At 45.2% G+C, this 21,872-nt stretch overlaps 1 protein-coding gene across 1 annotated transcript; it reads right to left on the minus strand.

The window, feature by feature from the left end:
- Nucleotides 1-4,871: 4,871 nt before the first annotated feature.
- Nucleotides 4,872-19,944, minus strand: LOC119465307 (cholinesterase 1). The gene is made up of 4 exons (XM_037726107.2): nt 19,272-19,944; nt 12,977-13,166; nt 6,909-7,907; nt 4,872-5,603 (listed from the first exon to the last, which is right to left on the minus strand). Exons 1-4 carry the CDS (start codon nt 19,621-19,623, stop codon nt 5,441-5,443), a joined length of 1,704 nt encoding a protein of 567 aa, XP_037582035.1. The 5' UTR covers nt 19,624-19,944; the 3' UTR covers nt 4,872-5,440.
- Between the last annotated feature and the right edge of the window lie 1,928 nt (nt 19,945-21,872).

The following is a 21,872-nucleotide window of genomic DNA, read 5'->3' on the forward strand; positions in this document are numbered from 1 at the left end:
CGTATTACATCTTGGAGTTGTTACGTGGATCAAACTTGCCGACGGATTAACAGCAGATCAAACTAATATGCGTGCTTGCTCAAGGCACTTCTCTCTCAGAAATATTCGGTACTTCACTTGTTTCCTTTCTCCTTAGAGTGTGCTTCAGACCCTGAAAGTGAAAGATTCACTGGGACTGCAGCAGCTCTTTGTAGTACAAAAGCATGCTGCTATCGTACAGAACTGCTTTGTCTCCGTAATGTTTGCTTAATGGGTACGTGTTTCTTTGTTGTCGCCGCAAATATGGCACTGCAACATGCGAGTTGGAGTTAATATTTGGATATATTTCATGCTAGCACAGTATCCGCTCTTTCGAGTCATATTCACCACTTAATGTAGGCCACTTGAATGCTCAGCTTTTCACTAGGAACGCAAGGCGTCTTTCAAGACTTCTCTTTAACAAAATAACAAACGGCGTTTTTGAAAGCACCATTAAAAGAATTATCGTTTTACACGCAATAACCACGGTCTCATAATAAGGCACGCTGTATTTAGTTAGACGACCTGACATTTTACAAGGTGCGCGGAAATCTCATCTAGAAAGGCATTATTGCATTCGGCTCCAATCGTAACCACAACTTCGAACGAAGCACAATTCTTTATTAGAGAGCAGCTCTTAGGCGCCCACACCTGCGTTGAGCGTCGGCGTGCTTCGGCCTGCGTCGGCGGTGTTTCTCGGCGTAACCAAGTGAACAAACATAGCGAAGGATGGAAGAGAGAATGCGGAGCGCGGCGGGGGATGAAATACTGTGAGAGCGAAGAGAACGGGAGGAGGAAAGCGGCGAGGAGACTATGGCGAACGGGTCAGGAAGAAAGCTGAGTGCTGGCAGCGACCAGACAGGCGGCCAGCACGGAAAAAAACGTGCTGGCGTCGGCTTGGACCCACTGCGCATGCGCCACTTCGCCTGCGTCACCGCCTCTAGGGAATACGCGCCGTGCAAGCAACGCGCTCCCGTGTTCACGCATTCTTTACTAACAACGAGCGGCGCAACCGGTGGAAATGCTTCGTCTGCCGCTGCAGCTAAACGAGCTGCTTGAGCAGAGGCACAGCGCCACCGCCGAGAGGGTCCAGTCATTCAGAATCTAATTCTTTGCCACTATATATATATATATATATATATATATATATATTACTCAAAACACCTAAAAAGCTGCGCTCAAGTTTCGCATTAGGGAGCAACGTAATCGTCGGTATAGTTTGTTTCAAGACGTTCCAAGAATCCTTGCTTTCAAGAACATTGAACAGCGCTGCTGATAGGGCTTTAAAGAAGCTTACCGTAGAGCGTAGTTTCATGAAATGTACGTACCTAGTCACTCTCTCCTGGTGCCTTAGCAATCAACCGGCCTGTCACACCGGTCAGTCCTCGTCACGAGGCGCCCAGATGGACAGCACGGCGTCCTAGTGTTCGCTTAGGGGGTTGGTGATGGGAGTTGTGCTCGGTGTGTACGGACATTACCAAGTGATGTGCTAAAGTGAGGTACCTTTTTGACATTTTGGGCATTTGCAAGAGTTTCTTGTGGGGCCCATCGGATCCTAGAGACTTAGGTAGAGGAATGTGTGTATGTGAAGGTGAACGCAGTGCGTTCTGTTCATCGATGCCGGCAGCCAAATGATGACCCCGCCCCTCCAGGTTCACATGCGTGCTAAATGTCGTGCACTGCGGAGTCAACAAATCCATGCAGGCGATCGCGATGATTTAACCAGAGGAATTAGTGTTCGCATGAGCACAACAGGTGAATTTCAGCCTCAGGGGCATTCTCAGCATACATTTGTCGGGCTCATTTAAATGCCCTGAGAGACACTATGCAGCCGCGCTTCAAAGCAGAAATGCAGAGACTGCAGCACGCCTCTTTTGCACTGTTTCCCTTTTACCTTAGCGTTGCTGAAAGAAATTGCGTTCCTGTAACGTGCTTATTACAGCAGCATACGAGTTCGTAGTAGTTTTAGCTTGAAGAAGAATGTATTGTCGATATCAAGGTGAAATTCGGCTATAAGAGTAAAGTAACATACCCAGTAGTCGTGATGAGTGTACAAGCCAGCGACGTTCGCACAGCTTTATTTTACAACGGAGCTGCTAAAGCCTCCCTAGGCTGGGGCGCTATGACATCAAGCTATTCCAAACTGTTTTTGTTCCAATGTCCTGACGTCAAATTTACGTAACCACCAACGCAAGCATCGGGCGGTGACCCGCAGAGTTGTCTGAACAACCCAATCAAACACTCTCCTCGTTTATAGGAGGTCGCCTTTGTTCGCTTTCAAAACGAATGACATTGCCTGCACTCAGCGGTTTTTCTTATATAATTGGCTGACAAGAGGCGATGAGCATGCTCTAGTGGAAGCGGGTTTCGATGGGGCCGAGCGAGCAAAGTGAAAAGAGATAACCGCATGAAGAGGGTGGTGCCGGCTTCTCCGATTGGTCCGCTTCGCCTTACTTAACTTGCGGTAGCTGGTCGAAAATCGCGGCGGCGTGCAACGGAAGGATAAGAATGACGCTGAAACGGATCCTCAGCAAAGAAGAGTTGGCAGAGCGATGTCGTATACGTGCCGAATGGGCTCGATAACGTTTTACTACCACGCAAACAGGTTTCTCATTAGCAAATAAATACATGCTCACAGGCAGGTGCGAGTAGCGAGGGCCTGAGCGATCGGCGGGCAGCCATCTTCTATTCCTTTCGGAACGGGGCAATCTGTGGCTATTCATAAAAAAATTTTCAGTTTCGTTCAGCATAATAATGCTTTTTAGTTAATGCGATTAGTTCTCGCGCTTTCGTGAGGTCGCATGACAGACAGACGAAGTGGGTGCAGCCCGAAAACATTGGACCAATAGCAGATGGCGAATGGTGAAAAGCGTCGAATCAGGAATAATTATTTTTGTTTTGTGAGGTTTAATCATGCATATTTAGTGTGTACACGTTATATCAGATGGAGAGCTATCGCGGTTTTCTTGACGTCGCGTGACAGACAGGCGAAGTTGGGAGTGGCCCGAAAATGTTTTGACCAATCGTGTTAGGCTGATTGCAGAATTGGAATAGGAAAGGTTGGAATAGCTTTACGTTATAACGCCCTTGGTCTCGTCGTCGTGCTCAGCATCGCTGAGCTGGGAGAGAGGGAAAGCAGAGCATAGGAGGAGAGGAGGTGCAAAGAGATAAATAAAGAGCGACAGACAGAGAGTGATAAAAATAAATAAATAAAGCAAAATGAACTTTCTAGGCGTGGCGGGATTCGAACCCGGGCACCCACGGTCCGAAGGCGAGCGTCATAACCACTGCGCTAAACACCCACTTTTTTCCGTCTTCATTACATGGAAAACAAAACTGAAGATATACCGACAACTGTTTGCCCTAGTTTTAATTGTGTAGCTATGTCTGCGCTATACACCCAGTCTTGCAGGACATGCATTTATCGGAACTATATGGTTGCATTGTACCAACGATTGTAAGGCGACCTGCTATGGGCGAGAGCAAGAGAAAATGAGAGCGAGAGAGAGAAAGAAAGAGAGGCATAGAGATAACGAGAGAAAGAGTGAGAGAAGAAAAAAAACAATATAAACTTTCTTGGCGAGGCGTGATTTGATCCCCGTACTCACGGTCCGAATGCTAAGCGTCATACCCGCTCCCGCTACACTATACACCTACGGTCGCAAAGCTCCGCTGTCTCATCAGATTTCACAAGCCTGGAACTGGATTGATTTTTTTTCTTTTTCTCCGTGTTACTTTCATCGGCTGGACATTGCTGAGTTCATTTTCTGAATTTCAATTTTGTGTTGATCTCATTAACATCGTACAGCACACGACCGCCATGTGCACCGTGTCGTGCCTTATTGTACACAATTACCGCTATTATGAAATGGAACGACCCTTAATTCTAGCTGAAGTGCCTCTAAATTAAGTAATTATAGAAAATTTGCGTATCGAGAAACGTTCTTTAGAAATAAATATTTGACTTGAGAAACTTTGTCCTTGTGTCGGTGGTCTTCGAGACTGAGCTTAATGAAATGTGTAGCACTAACAAACTTCCCTGTACATTGTCCTTAAAGGTTAGATTTTTAAAGTACATCGGTGAATTTCATAACATACATGCAACAGAACTCTTGGAAATAATATCTAGAAAAGCACATTCAACCACTTGACAGGCCTGTTATTCATATCTGCAATAATAATAATGGCTGATGATAACATTCCGCCATAGGTACGCTGAAGTTGTCTAATTAGTCTGGGGAGTACTTGCACAATAATCTGAACTCAGAAAGAATGGCATGGTTGTCAGTTGCAATTTCTGTTTACATTGTTTTGTGATAACGTGAACTGTAAACATTCCTCTAATGATCCAGCATTGTGTGATGCAACAACGACCGCCCATTTTGATGTCAATTGTACGTGTGGTTGAAAAAGCCATCATACATACACATAAATATATATTGTGAACATAATGACCTTAACTACATGTCTGCCCTCTGGGTGTTCGAGAGAGGCATTTGCAAAATTCTTCAACGCGTTTAATCAGAGCCTATGAAAATACGTTTTCGGCCACAAATCTGTTGCGTCAGTGGACGTGAGAATCTGTGCGATGTTCCTTGAATAAAAGTTCGGGCGTTGTCGTTTGAAATGAACATCCCGAGTGTGCCCATTGTAACGAAAGAATTAGGGCTCAACTGGGAAGCAACCTACCTCATTTTGTTGCTAGTACATGGCATAGAAGGGCCCGAATTCACAAAAACATGCTAAAATTTTTCGTAAGAAAAAATTTTAGCAAATCCATATGCCAGACATGTCATTAGCGAAAGCAGGCAGCCAATGACAAAGCGAACTTACGAAAGAACAGCTTTGTCAATCTGGCCCCAGAATCGTTGCGAGTACAATAGACATTTCCTTATATGTAAAGAAAAAAATTCATATGTACGCTAATTAGGCTATAAGTAGTCATAGTAGTTCACAGACATGTTTATTAATGACGAATGAGGCTTGTTTTCTACTAGGACACACTTAGCCCAGCTCATCCGTCTTGTTCTAACAAGGCACCGATAAGAAATGGGAGACTGCGTGCTGCAAATTCGCACATTTTATCTAGGGCATCTACATCTCTCTCGCTCTCTTCTCTCTCCCTGTATGCATAAACATATTTTTGCTATTATTATTTGCATATGCATAACACATTTTTGCATATGCTATTTTTTTCGCCCGTTTTCATTTCTATTCGTTCATCATTTTCTACACTTCAGTTAAAACTATAAAAAGTTCCCATTACGCTTCGCTTGGTGTAATTTTCTGTCGGATTCTTATAATTATGACTAATAAAAATCGAGCGCATTGGTTTCCTTTCTTCTCGTTCATATTAATATATATATATATATATATATATATATTATAGTTATCTCTCATCCTATTATGATCACGCATTGCTTCAGTAAAGTTTAAGTTCTTTGAGAATCTTGCAGCGTGGCCCATTGCTGCCTGGTTCCCGGTTGAAGGTCGACACTTCTGATCCTGTTGCTGTAAGTTTCAAGAAGGACCTGGAGTCTGATGTAAACTTCGGCCAGTCGGTACCTTCAGATCCGGCAAGAGACCTTTAAAAAAGAAGCAAGAAAAAGAATGTGTATTGAGGACAAAGATAGGTGTTGAGGACACTACACATAAGTAAACAGGACGTTTATAATAATCCCAACATTCATAGTTTCGAACGGCGTTTTTTCCCAGCCTTATTTCAAGTACTCATACAGTATGGCTAATTAAATGAAGCTTCGCCTGCTTTAACTATCTTGCTTTCACCTCTCGATGCTCTGTTTTTCTTTCGTGCTTACTAGTATGCACAAATATTTTTGAACAATAATAATACAATGATTGATTGGTAAGTATACCTCTTTCACGCTTTCCGTCATTTCTGTAGCGCACCTATTCCAGAACTTACTATGTGTAGAACCTATTTCAGCTGCTGATAATCGCAATATAGGCATATGGGTTGCCTGTCCAATTCTGTGTTCAAGAAACTTGAAACGATGCAAGTAACTTCTTTACTGTGCATTAGCCTACTGTGGTTCTGCCACCTGCCCATAGCAGTCATTGTGAGGGAGCAGGCACCCTTTGAACTAGTCCAGCATTGTAGCATTTTGTGACTGATCCTTTTGCTACCAACAAAAAAATGCCCCAGTTCGTGGACCGTGGCAGGAAAAGAAACAAAAAAAGATCAAGAAACCTTCATTCGCGCATTCCATAGAAGAATCTAGTAGCAAAATATCACAGCCGAACAACATTTATACTCAAAAAACCGTACGGCGAAAACTACCTCAAACCAAAATTTTCCTCGAACATTTTCCGTCGCACTCCTCACTTACCTGAGCCCTGCGGCACTGCACACAATGTACCCTGAACGGTCCCCAAGCCCGGAGTGCCCGATGTGTGCTGGTTATGCGCACTTCGAGCATGTCCTGTGGGCTGCGCCTCTGCCGGTCCCCCTTTCACCCAAGAGGAAATGATCAAGCTTATTAGGACCCAGGATCAGACCTCTCAAATCCTGGCAGCCTAGAGGGCCCGCGAGAGGGCCGTCAGGTTTGACCTTATGGTCCCCGAGTGAGCCTAGCCAGGTGACGTTGAGTTTACTCGCGTCTATTGTGGACCGAATAAAGTTGTTTCACTCCCTCACTCACTCGAACATTTATGCCGTAAAATCATACCGTACTCCCGCTGATATCTCTGAGCATATTTTTCTGCAATCTCTCTCCCCTCCTACTCTCCCTAATATTTCATTAAATCGAACAACTCTACATGCAAAATCACCTTGTTTTTTTTTACAAACCCCGATAGTACGCTAGCGTGAAAGAGTAGCTCAGACCTTGCGGCTATTCGATACTATAGAGATGCCAAATCACGCTGACCTCCCATAGGCGAAATCACTCCACATCCGCATGATCCGCATGCTGTACGAAGTGTCACCAGCACATCCGTCCTGTTTATCGAAGGCCCTGCCGAACACCAGGGGTTGGTCGTCGCCGTGGGTCATGCCGAACCACGGCAGCTTCTTCGGGCAGGCGGTCACGTAATTCATCTCGTAATAGTAAACGCCTTTCCCAGATTGAGCGTCAGCTGTTGCGTTCGCCAACTTGCATGCAGTGTTGAGGGAGCCGCAGGTGACGTGCGAGTCGCCCTTTGTTTCCGCCAGCGCCTGTCGTAGGGCGTCGTAATCGAAGTCTCCGATATGTCCCATGTACTCCTCCTGAAGCTTCTTTATCTCGGACAGCGAGAGTTTCTTGTACAAACTGCTCAAGAAATGCACCATTTCTGCCTTGTTAATTTGCCTTGGAGGAAGAACCTCAGAAAATGTATCTCTGAAGCTTGTGTAGAGCTGGTTCGTTCCTTCGTTTGCAGTCTGCCCGATGATGACGTCCTTATCGCCTGGAAACTCCGCTACGCAAGGCTCTACGGGCAGGAATTCATCTCCGAAGATAGGTTCAAATTGACCGTCAACGAACGTTTGCTCAACAGCCGCAATTAGAGTGGCGTTTATTTTCTTCATGCATGCCGCTATGTTCTGAGATGTGTTGGTAGCCGAGTCCTCCTGATAGCATCCAAAGGTAGCAGCCAGTTGACGGGAGTATTTTAACATTTCAGACTTGTCCTTTGCGCGCCCTTTCTTGGTTACGCCGGCGCTTTGGATGATGGCTCGCTTGAAAAGAGACTGGCTTCCTGGCGAGAGCAGATGAAAACCGGTAGAAATGCCACCGGCGCTCCATCCAAACAGCGTGACTTCCCCGGGATTACCGCCGAAGGCAGCGATGTTTTCTTGGATCCATTTCAATGCCAGCTGCTGGTCGTGCAGACCCATGTTTCCTGGGGCAGCCGACGTTCCGTCGTACAGGAAGCCGAATGACTGCAACCTGTAAGTTTTGAATCATGTCACAGCAGAACAAAACTTACAAGCATCGCCTGCTCATAATTCTCCAAGGTTGTTCATAACTCTCCAAAGTGGTGCTGTTTGATGTTCATTTTTTTCATTCATTTTTTACATCTATCCTCAGTTACAAACACCTTAGCCATGATAAGTCTTGTTTTAGGGATTTCTATCGTATTGTAAAAGTAATGAAAGTTGGGCAAGTTGGTAGCTATCCATTAGAAAACTGCAGTGCGCACACAACAAACGAGACTCAAGGCAAAGGTAAAACACAAGTGCTGACTCGCAACTCATTTTAATTTTGGAAACGAAATTAAATATACTCGTATACCCAGGCTAACTAATGTGAGCATGTGCAAGATCATGAGAAATAAAAGTAAAAATAATTAAGAAATAAAAATACATGCACAGAGCTTCTACACATACTAACAAACTCACGTGGCGCTTGAGAAGGCGAATTCCTTGCCAGTTAGTATTATAGATGACTGAATTACGCACATATCAGCATGCTTTTCCAGCGAAGCTTTTGTTACCTCGCAAGTGTCGGCGGTGGTGATGTAAAGCTAAAAACTTACCTGTCGAAAAGTCGCGTCTCGTACACTTATATACCAAGATTGGCATGGAAGGGTATGAATGTATGACTAACATTAGTGACAGGTCATGACATCAATAACACCACATGCTCATCAGTTATGTCACGATAAACCACAATAAAATTACATGTTGCGTATACCCGCATACGATATGTGGGTATGAGCCAGGGACAAGAAAGAAAGAAGGAAGGAAGGGAGGAAGGAAGGAAAGGACGAAGGAAGGGAAGAAAAGAAGGAAGAAAGAAAGAGTAGGTGCGTGGCCGCGCGATCAATCAGGGTCGTTTTATGTGTCGCGGGGAAGGAAAGGGCATTGGCGCGCACTCCGCCGGGCTTCCCTCGTCTCAGATCAGTTTCGGCGCCCGGATGGGAAGGCCTGCGCGTTGTGCGTTCCGCCGAGGAGCAGGCTGCGTTTGAGCAATGGCACTGCGAACTCGCTCGGGAAAGGGCTCCTCGTCGACGTGCCGATTCTAGCGAGACGGCTTCCGAAGCCCAGGCGAAACGTTAGCGAAGAGCCGCGAATCCCGAGTTGCGGGAGCGCGATGTTGAGTCCAAACGTCGGCGAAGAGCCGCCGACCCTGAGTTTAGGGTAAACGAAGCGGAACGCCTGCGAGAGTGTCATCTTGCCACAAGCTTCGCTTACCCCAATTCGTGGCTTGGCCTTTCTATCTATCAATGATGGCAGTGTCATAGGACAAAGTTGCTCAGCTACACTGAATGCAATAAAGAGAACGTGATAACGATTGTTACAGAACGCAGATTTTTCGCGCGCATGCTGCGTAACTAGAAAAATAAATTATCACGTTTTACGTGCCATACCGACAATTTCATTCTGAGCAACGCTATAGTAGAGGGTTCCGTAATAATTCTTATCTCCTGGGGCTCCTTACCGTGCACCTAAATCTCAGCGTAATAGCGCCTTTGCATTTTGCCTCCATAAAAGTGAGGCCAACACCACCGAGATGGAACGCGTGACATCGAGCTCAGTCGTGCCTGATAATACTTTTGTGCAACTTCAATTCCGCGCAACATAGGCAACGCCGCTTGAGAAAAGCGCGGATATAGTACGACCATAAAAAATGGCTTGCAGTACATGCTTTAGTTTCCAGTGTTTCTTTTGTATTCTCTCATGTTTCGTTTTTCAAAAGTGGGTGGGTTTGACATGCTTCAGGAGAAAACAACAAACGCATTCCTCACGACATTGCAGCCAGCTGCATTCTAATACACTCACGAGTAAGCGATTGCGCTTCAGGCCCAACTAAGATCTTTTTGTGTGTTTGCCTCTTTGCTATATTTTCTTCCTTCCAGATAGTATAAATGGGGATGGTAGCTTGACCTACCAAAATATTTCCGCTGTTTTTGAACATAGCGGAAGTACTGCAAAAATAGCTTAATAGCGTGTACATTTCTAAATTGTCGTAGCAGTCTACCACTATTTTGCAAACAAAAAAGAACAAGTGAGACTGTTACCAGAACTAGCTTCTTTTTTTACCTGCAGGCTCATTTCTGCAAGGTTATGCCCTGCCGGTTAGTCGATTAAAAAGGCCATATAAATGAGAGCTCCTAGGAAGAACTCGTTAAACTAGAAAACAATCCAATGCGCGAGTATGTTCACCTGTGCGTTAGGATTTGTGGCTTGTCTAACAGGGATATGACCGCTGTCTACATCCGACGCTTGTCATAATCGGCATATTTTTAGCTTGAAAGCTGTAGGTATGGCCACTATAACAATCCACCATCGCCAGCAGCGCTGACGGGTGAACATGGACGAAAGCGGCAAACGCCGGGGTCATCAACATGGTGCTACAGACAGAGAGGACACTTTGCAGGATTACAGCTTTCGGATGACTTGTGTGGTGCCCGGGATGTGTCGTTTACAGGAAGTGGATCCTCCTCTTCATTCCAGTGACCGGATTGGGTATATTTAGAGTCAAAGAGTATTTTCGGTGCATTCATAAACCGCCCAGACTTGTCTGCAATCAAACCTGCTTAACGTTAGCGTTAAAATTTTCATTCACCAGTACTTACAAGTACTTTTATGTTTAGGTTTTTGGTTGGGTCATTGGAGTGCTCTGATGATGCTTATCACGGCTTCTTGTCGCAGTTCCTTCACCTGATAACAAAGTCGCAATATGGTTTCCCGAAAAAGAAATCGACGGAATTAGCACTTCTCGACCGGAAACAGTTTATTATGAGAAAATATCAAGAATAATAAGGTATTGCTTAGCATATTTGGCGACTTTTCAAAAGTCCTTGGCTTTCTAAACCTCAAAATCCTTCTGAAAAAACTTGCGCGTTATGGAACATGGGGTAAAGACAACAGTTCTACGCAAGGCTACTTAGTAATCGCAAACAGTCTGTATCAATTGACCGTTGTAATTCATCAGTTCAATCAATCTCTTTTGGCGTTCCACAGGGTAGCATTCCCGTGCCGTACCTGCTGAACATTTGCATTAACGATAATATTGTTATTGCTCAGCTTGTGAAATACATGATTTATACAAGCAATACCAGTCTATTTCTTGTTGATGATGATTGCAATAGGAGATTTCATTAAGGGACTAAACTGTTGGGTAAGCTAGGTGCGTGGTCCTTTAGTATTGGAGTAGTAATAAATTGGAATAAAACAAAAACACAAATTTTTAGATCAAAAGGCAAACATTTGAAGAGTGTCACTCCATAATGCTACATAACTCCCCTATTGATATAGCCAAACAGTTCGACACGTTGCGCGTGATCTTTCTGATTCGCATACAGACCACGTTGAAACCAAGATGGCGAGCACTGTAGGTTTGCTATATTGTCACAGGGACCGGCCCCCCATTACCACAAGATCAGTGCTTGACCATTCCTTGTTTTTATCATGTGCACGCTATTGTTATGTTGTTTGGGCGACAACGACTTCTACCAACATTGGGAAAATAATTCGCAAGCAAAACAATAATTCGAGCTCTATGTGATTTCACTCTACGTGCTTCGGTTAACGTAGAAAGGAAACCATTTCGTATAGTTAGTGTGAGAATTTTTTATGAGTTCTGTCTGTTTTCAGCCTTGAGAACCGAGAGGAAACGTAAGGTCTGCTTTTTAAAAGAGCTCACTTTGTGAACACCGAACAGTCATACCTATGACACTAGATATCCAGAATATGGGAACGCACGCACGGCTCTACCAACTGGTTATGGTGAACAAGGGGGGAAAAACAAGATTCCGAAATGAATATATACCTACTATAAAAAATAATGTTCACGTCGAGTGTAATGCGAAAAAAAAAGTAAAGGGAGTTGTACTTGTAGTTTCCTTTTATGTCACTGAACATATGTTACATTGAAGTAGTGTATATGTTTTGTTGTGTGTGCCTTATGAATGGGTTCAAAATATTTTGTACTTTTCTTATGTCAACGTGCTTGCTGATTGTACGGCTGATTTTGTAATAAGGAGGTGAGAGCTTTATCAAGCTGCCTAATCATCAACTTTTTTTCTTCTCACCCCCTTTGTACTGCACTTTCAGAGCACAAATAAACTACTGATATATTTCTGTAGTTATCTTCGTCTTCATTTGCTGTTCATGTTGACCGTGTGCTCCATCAACCTCGCCGCCGGTCAGGTGAAGAGGACCGTGCCTATACTGAAGGGCGAAGCCCAAATCATACAGATCACGTTACATTCTGACATCTCCCAACTAAAATAAACCAATGCCTTCAGACCATTTAATCTTTTCTCCCCGCCTAACCATGGGGCCCCATAAAGTGAGCTTTATTAATGTGGCACCAATTCTGCTGGTTTATCAAGATGCCGGTTGCCGGGGCATCGTAATATGTACCTAACTCTTCCAAGCGTTTATATCTGGTAGATCTGATTTGTTAGAGCGTAGTTGGTTCCGTCCCTTCGTATTATTGCTCTTGCACAAATATACAAAAAAAGCCTAACCAGATTATCTGTATTAGTCATGCCTTTTTGAGCACACTTCTAAGTAGAAAATGATCCGATCCCATGTTGAGGCACCTACATCTACTTTGGTCTCACTTCAACACAAAAAGAAAGAGATTCCTGGCTACACTTAACATCATCTCATGGACCGTCACTATAATGTTATTTTTTATTTTTTTACCTCTATCATTGAGCTAGGCTGCTCCATTTAGAGATGCCTTAGCTACACTTGCAGTTGTGGCTTGATGTGGCTCGTGCCATGTTGCTCATTAATATTTTATTATTATTTTTATTTAGCCGACAGCCTGAAATAATGCTTCGAGAAAATAAGGTGAACCTATCGTCTCTTTGTCGAAAATATGATAATAGGCGACCTATCCAGAGGAGCAGGAGAAGCTTGAACAAAAGCTTTTAAGGGCCGCAATCGACGCACCCCTTCTTGTTCGTTTTTTTTAAACGTTTATTTTTACTACCGAAAGTAGCAAATTTTTGTGGTCAAAAATGAAAATGCTTAAATTAATAGTGAAAGCTTGTTTACCTATATTCGATGGTTACCACCACGACATCTCCGAGGGCAGCCAAGTGTGCTCCATCTTCGAGTGGCATGGCCGCCGAACCCACTTGGAAGCCACCTCCATGAAGCCAGGCCATCACCGGTAACCCCGCGGAAGCGTTCAGCTTAGGTGTCCATACGTTCACGTACAGGCAGTCCTCGCTTATTGGCTGATCTGTGTGCAAATGCGACCGTTTTGATGCTGGTGCTATCACTACTTAAATTGAATAAACAGTCCAAAAAGCATGCCCAGTGAGTTATTCAGTTAGAAGCATGAAATAAAAGATACTCGGTAGTTGAACTGCGGGTAATGCACATTTCATGACAATGGTCTCGTGCAATTTCTCCTTGATTGCGCGTTTCACTGTTTCGGATAATAGGCTGCAACAGTTACTCTGTCCTAGTGAAACAATATTAATGTGAATATCCGTTGGACAAGTTGGTTGAAACATGAAGTAAGTGCAATGGAAATTAGATCAGCCGAAGCAGCAGCGCCTGCAAACACGATAGGAATATGGTAGTTATCCGTGTAGCACCCGTGATGCCTGGTGTACCGTCAATTTGGAATATTATGCGAGCACTATCTTTTTTATGAATTGAAAATGAAAAATTCAAGGTTTACAGATCTGTCAAGAGTAGTAAGAGCACGCGGCAACAAACACAGGCTACAAAAAAAAAACTCAAATATTTCCATGGAAAAAAATCGGTGAGGGTGTAGCCACCGAAAGTGACAGATCCTTACAATACAAGTCCTTGCAATCTTACAGTACCCAAAGATAAAAAAATGCGTTTAGCCAATAAGCTGCCACTATAAAATTATCTGATGGAAAGCGAGGGTAACTCTGGTAGTAGCCTTTCTAGAAGATCATCACACATTGAAAGCATATCTGCAAACATCAGTTCGGTTGGGGACACTATACACATCGCCTGAACTCACAAACCACTCCACACACAAAAAATGTCAACCAATAGCAAGAGCAGTATGTGCGACCGCTGGATAGTCACCTTTGAAGCACAGGTCGAATCCACGACATAACATAGCACCCGTATCTACAGCCCCGCTGACACTGCGCTGTACGAACAATGGGAAAGTCGTTATTTTTTAGACAGCGACGACCTACTGAGGCACACCCGTCCCTTTTATGCATATTACGAAAGAAATAAAAAAAAGATAAATGTGTGATCCCGTTTCGCGTTTCGCCAAACCCTTCCTTGAATTCATCCAACATTTGGGAGCTTTAACAATGCACACAATTGATATATGCTTCACCATTTGCAGCCATTGCATTTGTTTCTATTTGTATGAAAGCAGGATTTTTTTTTCTATTCGCAATGTACTCAGACTAAAGTTGTTTCAGCAAATTGGCTTCTATAACTCCTTTAACTAAAAGGAAAATTTGAGAGATTCTACTTGCAAAAGCCACGATCTGCTTATGAGGCATGCCATAGTGAGGAACCCCGCAATAATTTTGACCACCTGAAGTTTCCTTTAAGGCGCCCGTTAATCCAAGTCCACGAGCGTTGTTGCATTTCGTCTCATCAAAATGCTATCACTGCGGCCGCGTTGGAATTGGTGACCGCGAGATCAGCAGCTTTACCCTATAACCTCCGCGTTACCAGAATTGTTAGCTAGCGCTTTTTGTATCAACGCCACCAACTGGACCTTCAGTTATTAATTCAATGCAATGTGTGGTGCGGTACTGGGGAATTTATGTGTGAACAAAGAAACTTGTCTTGAGAGATTAATAGTACCGAATGCAGTCGCCATCGCTGCATATTGGCTGCAGCATTCTGCTGTCAAGCTCAAGGATGCGGCTTTGTTTCGTAGCCACGCCGGCCGTATTTCGATAGGGTGGAATGCACGAAACGTCGGTGCACCACCCTTTTTTATTTCTGTCAGGCATTGTAGACACAGCAACTTCGTCACTCATAAGTTTCGTGGTCACTTGAACACAACAAGTAAGAAGACGGAGACAAAGGAAAGAAAAAAAAAGAAACTGCGAGAAAATCCCCTAAAATAATGAAACACGCAGGGGGAAATAATTGAGCAAAACTCTAGGTACTGTTTGGAAATAAAGGCTGAAATGCTCGGCCACTCACTGGCGGGGAATTGACTGATTGTGATAATTCTCCCCCTCTTTCTTTTTTACATTCTAAACGTTTATTTTTTCTCCTAGCATATGCTCACTTCACTATTTTTGTTGTTGTTGTTGATGTGTTAAGCCCATTATACTTAGCGGCATATGCCGGGGCACCAAATGATTTAAAATAAAGTTAGGTGTTTGTTGTTTCCTTTACTCCACCATATAATATGTCGTTTCAACATCGTATTCAAGATATGCGTGAATGCGTCTACAGGCTTGTCAAACGTTCGGTAAAGAGCCCAACAGCGCAAATTAGCGCTTGTGTCTAAGCCATCCCTTTCATATTTTAACGCAGCAATGATCGAAGCACGCGTGAATGCCGCGGGCGAGCTCAATGCACCGCCACATCCTTCTCTCCCACCTACGCTCCCCAAGGCTGCTCCGTCAAAATGCACCTCGATGCGCCGGAGCCGTGGGCTCGCCAAATGTAGCAGTGTCATTGACGTCTACAGCTTGTCGACGCAAGCGACCAGCTCGTTTTTTTTTCTCTTGGGGGAGGGACGACCATGTGGCAGCTGAATCTGCACCGCACGTGTGATTATTTACTTCTAAAAGAGGAACATGCCGCCGTGATTGTACAACCGACAGCAAAATTTACGTACTACGCTAGCCTGTGCCAAACTACCTCTCCAGGTCACCTATACCGGTGCAACACCTGCCGTTGAGAGCAGCATTAAGTCGGAAATGTGTCCCCTTGTTTTTTATCGGCGTGACTATTTTCACGGTGCCGCGGGTTGCTTGTGGACGTCCTCTATTTCGCGTAATTTGTCGTGACCTGCGGCACACACTGATATGAACCCGGCACGTGGCACGCGAATGATATCAGTTCGAATGTATCGCAGTAAAATCAAAATTTTAGTGTTTAACGGCCCCAAAATGACGATGCGATCGTTACGCTGGCCTTAGTGGGTGACTACCGATAAATTTTCACCACCTCGGGTTCTTTTACGAGCACCGAAGTTTAAGAGCACGAGCGTTTTTGCATTTTACCCCCATTGAAATGGGACGGCAGCGGTTGAATCCGTGAGCACAGGATCAGCAGCGTGGCGCATAGTCACTAAGCCTATGCCGGGGTTAGTTCGAATAGATACTGATATCGACATGGAAGCGCATCGACACGTCAACCGCAGGTAATGTTGCTGAAAACAAAGTACAATATCCACTGGCGTGAGCTTGACACGGCAGCAAAGACGACGACGTCCCATTTCAGCCTACCCTTGCAGTCTATCGGAGTTAGCAGAATCACCGGAAGTACATATCGCCGACAGGCAGTCTGGCACGAGTTCGTCGGGTCGGTAAACTTTTACTGTCGGCTCTATGTATGCTTGATTTCTTCTCAATATAGAGAAACGTTAATTTATCCCCTGCGAAAGGATGCCTGTTAAATAGCCGAGATATCGCCTCTGGCAGTTTTTTGGGGCTTGACCGCAACAGATGAGTGCTTAACCCTTACACAAGGCAATGAATTATGTTGACTGAAAACTGCATTTCTTGGATATTCAGAATCATAAAAAGCGCACAGCAGCAGGGTAGATTTACAATTTTCAATTCTATAGCGAGTTTTGTCAAGTTTACAGAACATGAACTGCATGCGAAAACTCACTACGGGAACATTACATATCATAACATCAACCATTTAATGTCTGGCAGGCTTGAGAAGCAGCCATCCAGGCACTTGAACATCACGCCTGGTGTAACATCCTGTGAAAACAATGAAAGGAGTACACCCACCACATACAACGACATACTCGCACGGACAAGTACTCACAACCATCTATCTACCTTACCGCTCGTTCTACTAAAACATTTTGAGCCCGTTATTAAAACTTGCAACACGATTCAAATCAGAAAAGTGTCAAGATGTATGTGACACATTTTAAGTGCGATTACTTTTATTGTTGCTACTGCTTTTTACCGACTTTCTTGGCATACACAATCGTGTACACATCGCCCTAAAGGGTTATTAGCCAGCCAGTGGCTCCTAAGATCACATAGCACACGTGACGCCTGCGTCACAAAGAATCCACAGCACCAATGACCCTGAGCAGCACTGTGTAACACTCGCATAGCTGGGTTAAGCGCATGTAATAGACAGACAGACAAAGAACTTTAATGGAGGTCCTGAGAAGCTCTGTTGCCCCCTCTCAGGGAGGCGACGAAGCCGCGGGCCGCACCCACGTCGGGACGGGGAGACCAAGCTCCAGCGCCGCATCGTGGGCTCTCTGGACAGCCCAAAATTGGCGTGAATGGTCGGAGCTCCGAAGAGCAGAGCTCCACTCCTCTGCAGTGCATCGATGCGGGCCCCTCTGTAACGAGGGGCATCCCCAGAGCATGTGTTCCAAAGTACTACATTGTCCGCAGTTAGGGCAGTCTGGACTAAAGCAGTCTGGATTGATGTAGTGAAATAAATTCAGGTTGGGATATGATCCCGTCTGAAGCATGCGTAGTGTGACAGCTTGAGGTCTGGTTAGTGTCCCGTGTGGGGGAGGGTATAGTCTTCTACCAAGGTAGTAGTGTTTGGTAACCTCGTTGAAGGTGGAGAGAGTGTCACGGAACTCGACGAGCCCAGAATCGACGGAGCCTCGACTTGCAGTGGCGTCAGCGCGGAGGGTTAGTTCGCGCGCTTGGACGTGTGCGATGTCATTGAGGTTGCGGAGGGAGTCGAGTTGGGGTTCGAGATGGGCCGGGAACCACGTGATTGTATGTGACTGGATGACTTTGCCTTTGAGAATTCGATGAGCTTCCTTGGCGATGGCACCAGAGGCAAATGCCCGAACCGCCGCCCTCGAGTCAGTAAATATTTCAGCTCTCTCATCGTCGAGAAGTGCAAGAGCGACCGCAGCCTGCTCTGCCCTAGCCGGGGTGCTGTCTCTGATGGAGGCCGCACAAGTGACGTGTCCGTCGTGATTGACCACCGTTGCGACGAAGTCCGATGTGTGCTCGTACTGGGCCGCGTCAACGAAAGTGACCGTGTGAGGCGAGGCTTTTATGCTCCGGAGCAATGCCACAGCCCTAGCTTTGCGCCTAGGGCGCAAAGCTAGGGCTGTGGCTATTACAGCGCATGTAATATGAACATAAATTCAAACGGTAACAATTCCGAAACTTCTATAATGTTTTTTTTTCTTCTTTTTTCTTTTTTTTTATTCTGTTTATAGTTTCACCTACATTTGTAATAGTGGTTTACTCCAGAATGCTAACGCAAACTTCGGTCTATTGCTCGCTTAGCAACCGGCGTCAGCGTGATTTCACACAGCACCTGCATGTAACAATGCGTAACAGATGTTCTGATCATTCATTTCTCTGTCGCGTTTCATTTTATACTAGTGGTAAGAGAGTACCTAAAGAGGTGAATAAACGAGCAGCTGTTGCTGTGGTTTTATTCGCGAATACTGGCCGCGTAGTCCTATACCGCGCAGTTGTCTGTTCTTGCGCCTTCATTTCACTTAGTAACTCAGATTTTCAATTTCCTCTTTGTTAAGTTTTGCAATGCATCAAAAATGCAGTAATTGTTTTCCTGTGCTATCGCCTTCGTTGTCTCTTGGTCGCATATATCTACCTGCAGTATTCTGTTGAAGTACCTTCTTTATATGTGCGTTGCAATGTAGTAAGAACACTCTTGTCTCTGTTGCCGTAAACTAAATTGTTCAGATTCATGTTTACTGCTTTCTTTTAATTTTTTCACTTGGTCGGACATTCACTTTTGCAGTGACTATTAATGCCGAAAGTCGATGTAGTTTTGGAGGTTTATTTTTTCAAATTTTTCAGAGAATATACCCATTTTTATTTTCTCCATCGTATTTCACGAAAACTAAGCAAATCTGGCATTTCAGTAGAGTAACCAGTTGGGCTTGTTGGTTGTACATCGTAGAAGGCTGCAGCGCGGAATCGGCGAAGACGAAGACAGGAGAGGCACACACACACACAAAAAAAAACACAGACATAGCGCTTTGTTCTGAAATTTTAATCTTAAAAGGTACTATTACCATGCCTCTAATTTCTCTCGATCGAGCATGATAACTGGAGATAAATATTACCAGACTGTTTTCCGGGCATTCTATGACTGCTCGAAACTAACGCAAATGAGGAAAACAGTAACTCATAAGCTAAGCACCAACAATCGAAGAACCTGTACTCACCGTATGGCACCCACACCAGATTGCGAGGCGAAAATACGCTCACTTGCATGCACGACGGCGGAAACCTCGTCGCGTCTCTGACTTCTCCAGCCCATGGCGCCACGGACTCGGGTTTCTGGTACCGCAGCTCTCCAACTGGCGGTTTAGCGTAAGGTATTCCAAGGAAAGCGTAGACGAATCTGTCGTCCAAAGCAGCACGCTTCGCGCCGCGTAATTTACCCGCGGAGGTACATACAACCGGAGAGTCTTCCTCTGCTAAAGCGCAACCAACTCCCGTTTCTGTCGCCGCCGCGCAACACAGCCACGTGAAACTCACGATAACCGCAAGGACGCCGCTTGCCCGCATAGCCATGTTAGCTTACTTCGTATGGCAGCTCCCAAAGCGCGTACGAGTCGCTGACAGGAAGCGGCGGAGTTAAATGATCACGGTGTGACAGGAAAGTCCCACATCTGTGCGAGCACATGCACACGCGAGTAGACCGGAGAAGGCGAGACCTGTTGTGAGAGGGGCAACGAGCGAAGAGATCGGATTGCCTCGATTTCCGCGCAGATAACCTGAATATGTACTGGCGAAATGCTATACGTTCTTTTTGTCCTCCAGTACACGTTTGTCCGCATTTTTTTTCCCTGATCGTATTTATTGTTGTTAGACAAAACAGCGCCCGCCCGCTTTCAAGTCCTTGGTGTTTCGCCTTTGCTGTTGTAAGCTCTTCAATCGTGTACAGCGATACTAGGAGCGGCGAAGAGCAATACAAACAAGTTTTATCTCGTCGCATCGCCTTGGAGACGCGACGGAGAACTGCTTGTACCGCGTGTTTTCGCTGAGAAAGATCTTGATTGCACTCGTTTGAACTACAAGCGTGTTTCCTGCTCTTGACATGGTAAACCATGGCTTCGAGATCAACGACCGCCTACATTTTGCTCTGCTCTGGTTAGCAATGTGCTTGCAAATACATCGCGTACGTGTCGTGAAAACACAGCGATATAGCTACATCAAGGCCAGCGATTGTCAACGAGCTCGAAGTGGTTGTCCTTGAGGTGGTGCTATGCCTCGCAAATAGGCACGCTCATGATGTTGTGGCGCGAAGCACAGCTTCGGGCAAGAATGTAGCGAACGACAGAAGTGCCGCTTTTCAACTAATTGTTTATCAGAGACGCGTGACAAATACATAGAATGCAGACCGTGCCGGAAACGAGAAATAGAAAAAAATATAAAAACGAGAAAAAAAGAAAAACCAGCCACCGCAAACATCGTTACCATGATTGAGCGCGCCTTCATTCCTATGTACTCGCTCCCAGCAGGCGCTGAAATGGATTCAAATAATTTGGGCAGAATTTGTTATGCAACAATGGCATGCGAATATTATGCGTCCTAAGGAGTCAAAGGCGAGACGAAGTGTCTAAAACTACGGTGGAAGTACGCGTAAACAATCCAGTTTGTCTTTATGATACGGTGTATCTATAAGGAGAAAGCTGTGATATAACCACATTCCACAAAGTTTCCGCAACCGCCACGGCGCAGTGGCTAGAATACAAACGGAGGTACTCATTGTACAGGCATACTTTCTCGTCATCAAATGGGCTTGCGGCAATCCTGCTCAAACAAGCAGAGTCATCTACGTTCTGTAGTTCACATTGAAGGTGCTGAGAGCTGCTGTGGCGGAGGGCTCGCTATTCTAACTAAAGAGGAGTTTAGAAATGGCTGTAGGCGCTAAATACGTAATAGGACAAAAGGTTAGAGCCGAATGTACAGTGCTGCGCAGTTGAAACGCGATAATGAGAGCGCTTTATGTGCCGCCACTGAGCGATGGCCACTGAGCCACATTACCATTATTCATTGGTCTGTACGATCGATGAAGGCGAGCACTTTTGTGACGAATTGTGATTGTATTTGGACCCGCAGCGATCACCCAGCGCTCTCCAGTGATGCAAAAAGCGTCGGCCGCCATGCGTTCCGAGTACAGCGTTTCAATCGCTGAACACCGTAGTTTAAAGTGCAACAAATCCTCATTCACAACGAGAAAATTTCCAAAAACACAGCTGCAGCGATGGAGTAGCGCTTTCTATGTTGTGAGCCAGGGTTTGATTTCCTGGTTATTTTAATTCGACTTTTCCTCCTGCCCCATATCGGACGTGGCAAAACCTTTTCGCCACTTGGATCTGATAATGGCAAACGACAGCAAGCACCATGCCTTCTCGCCAACTCGACAGCCACGCCTATTGCACTGTGGGTAATGCGTATGAGTACGTTTATTGCGATGTTACTATACTGCGCTTATTACACTGTATTCACATGTGCTTTGGAGGGCATGTAAGAATGCGCAATAAACTTACGTGAACGGACGGTCCGATGTGACCTGACAGTACTATGAGTGCGGCTGTGAGCCAGCAGTTGGGACGCCCTGCTTTCTGTCAGCTGGCCTTGTCTGACCCGAGTGCCAAAAACGGGTTTCGCCCCGCTAGACAAGCTACGGCATGACAAACGAACAAACGAAAGAACCAAAATGTTAATTGGCATCTAGCGCAGGCAGCTCGCGCAGCAGTAGGAGATTTGACCGCAAGTCTAACAAAACGGCCCGCCTGCGATCGTTTTCGTATATG

Source organism: Dermacentor silvarum, chromosome 9 (genome assembly GCF_013339745.2).
Source record: "Dermacentor silvarum isolate Dsil-2018 chromosome 9, BIME_Dsil_1.4, whole genome shotgun sequence".
NCBI classification, from domain to species: domain Eukaryota; kingdom Metazoa; phylum Arthropoda; class Arachnida; order Ixodida; family Ixodidae; genus Dermacentor; species Dermacentor silvarum.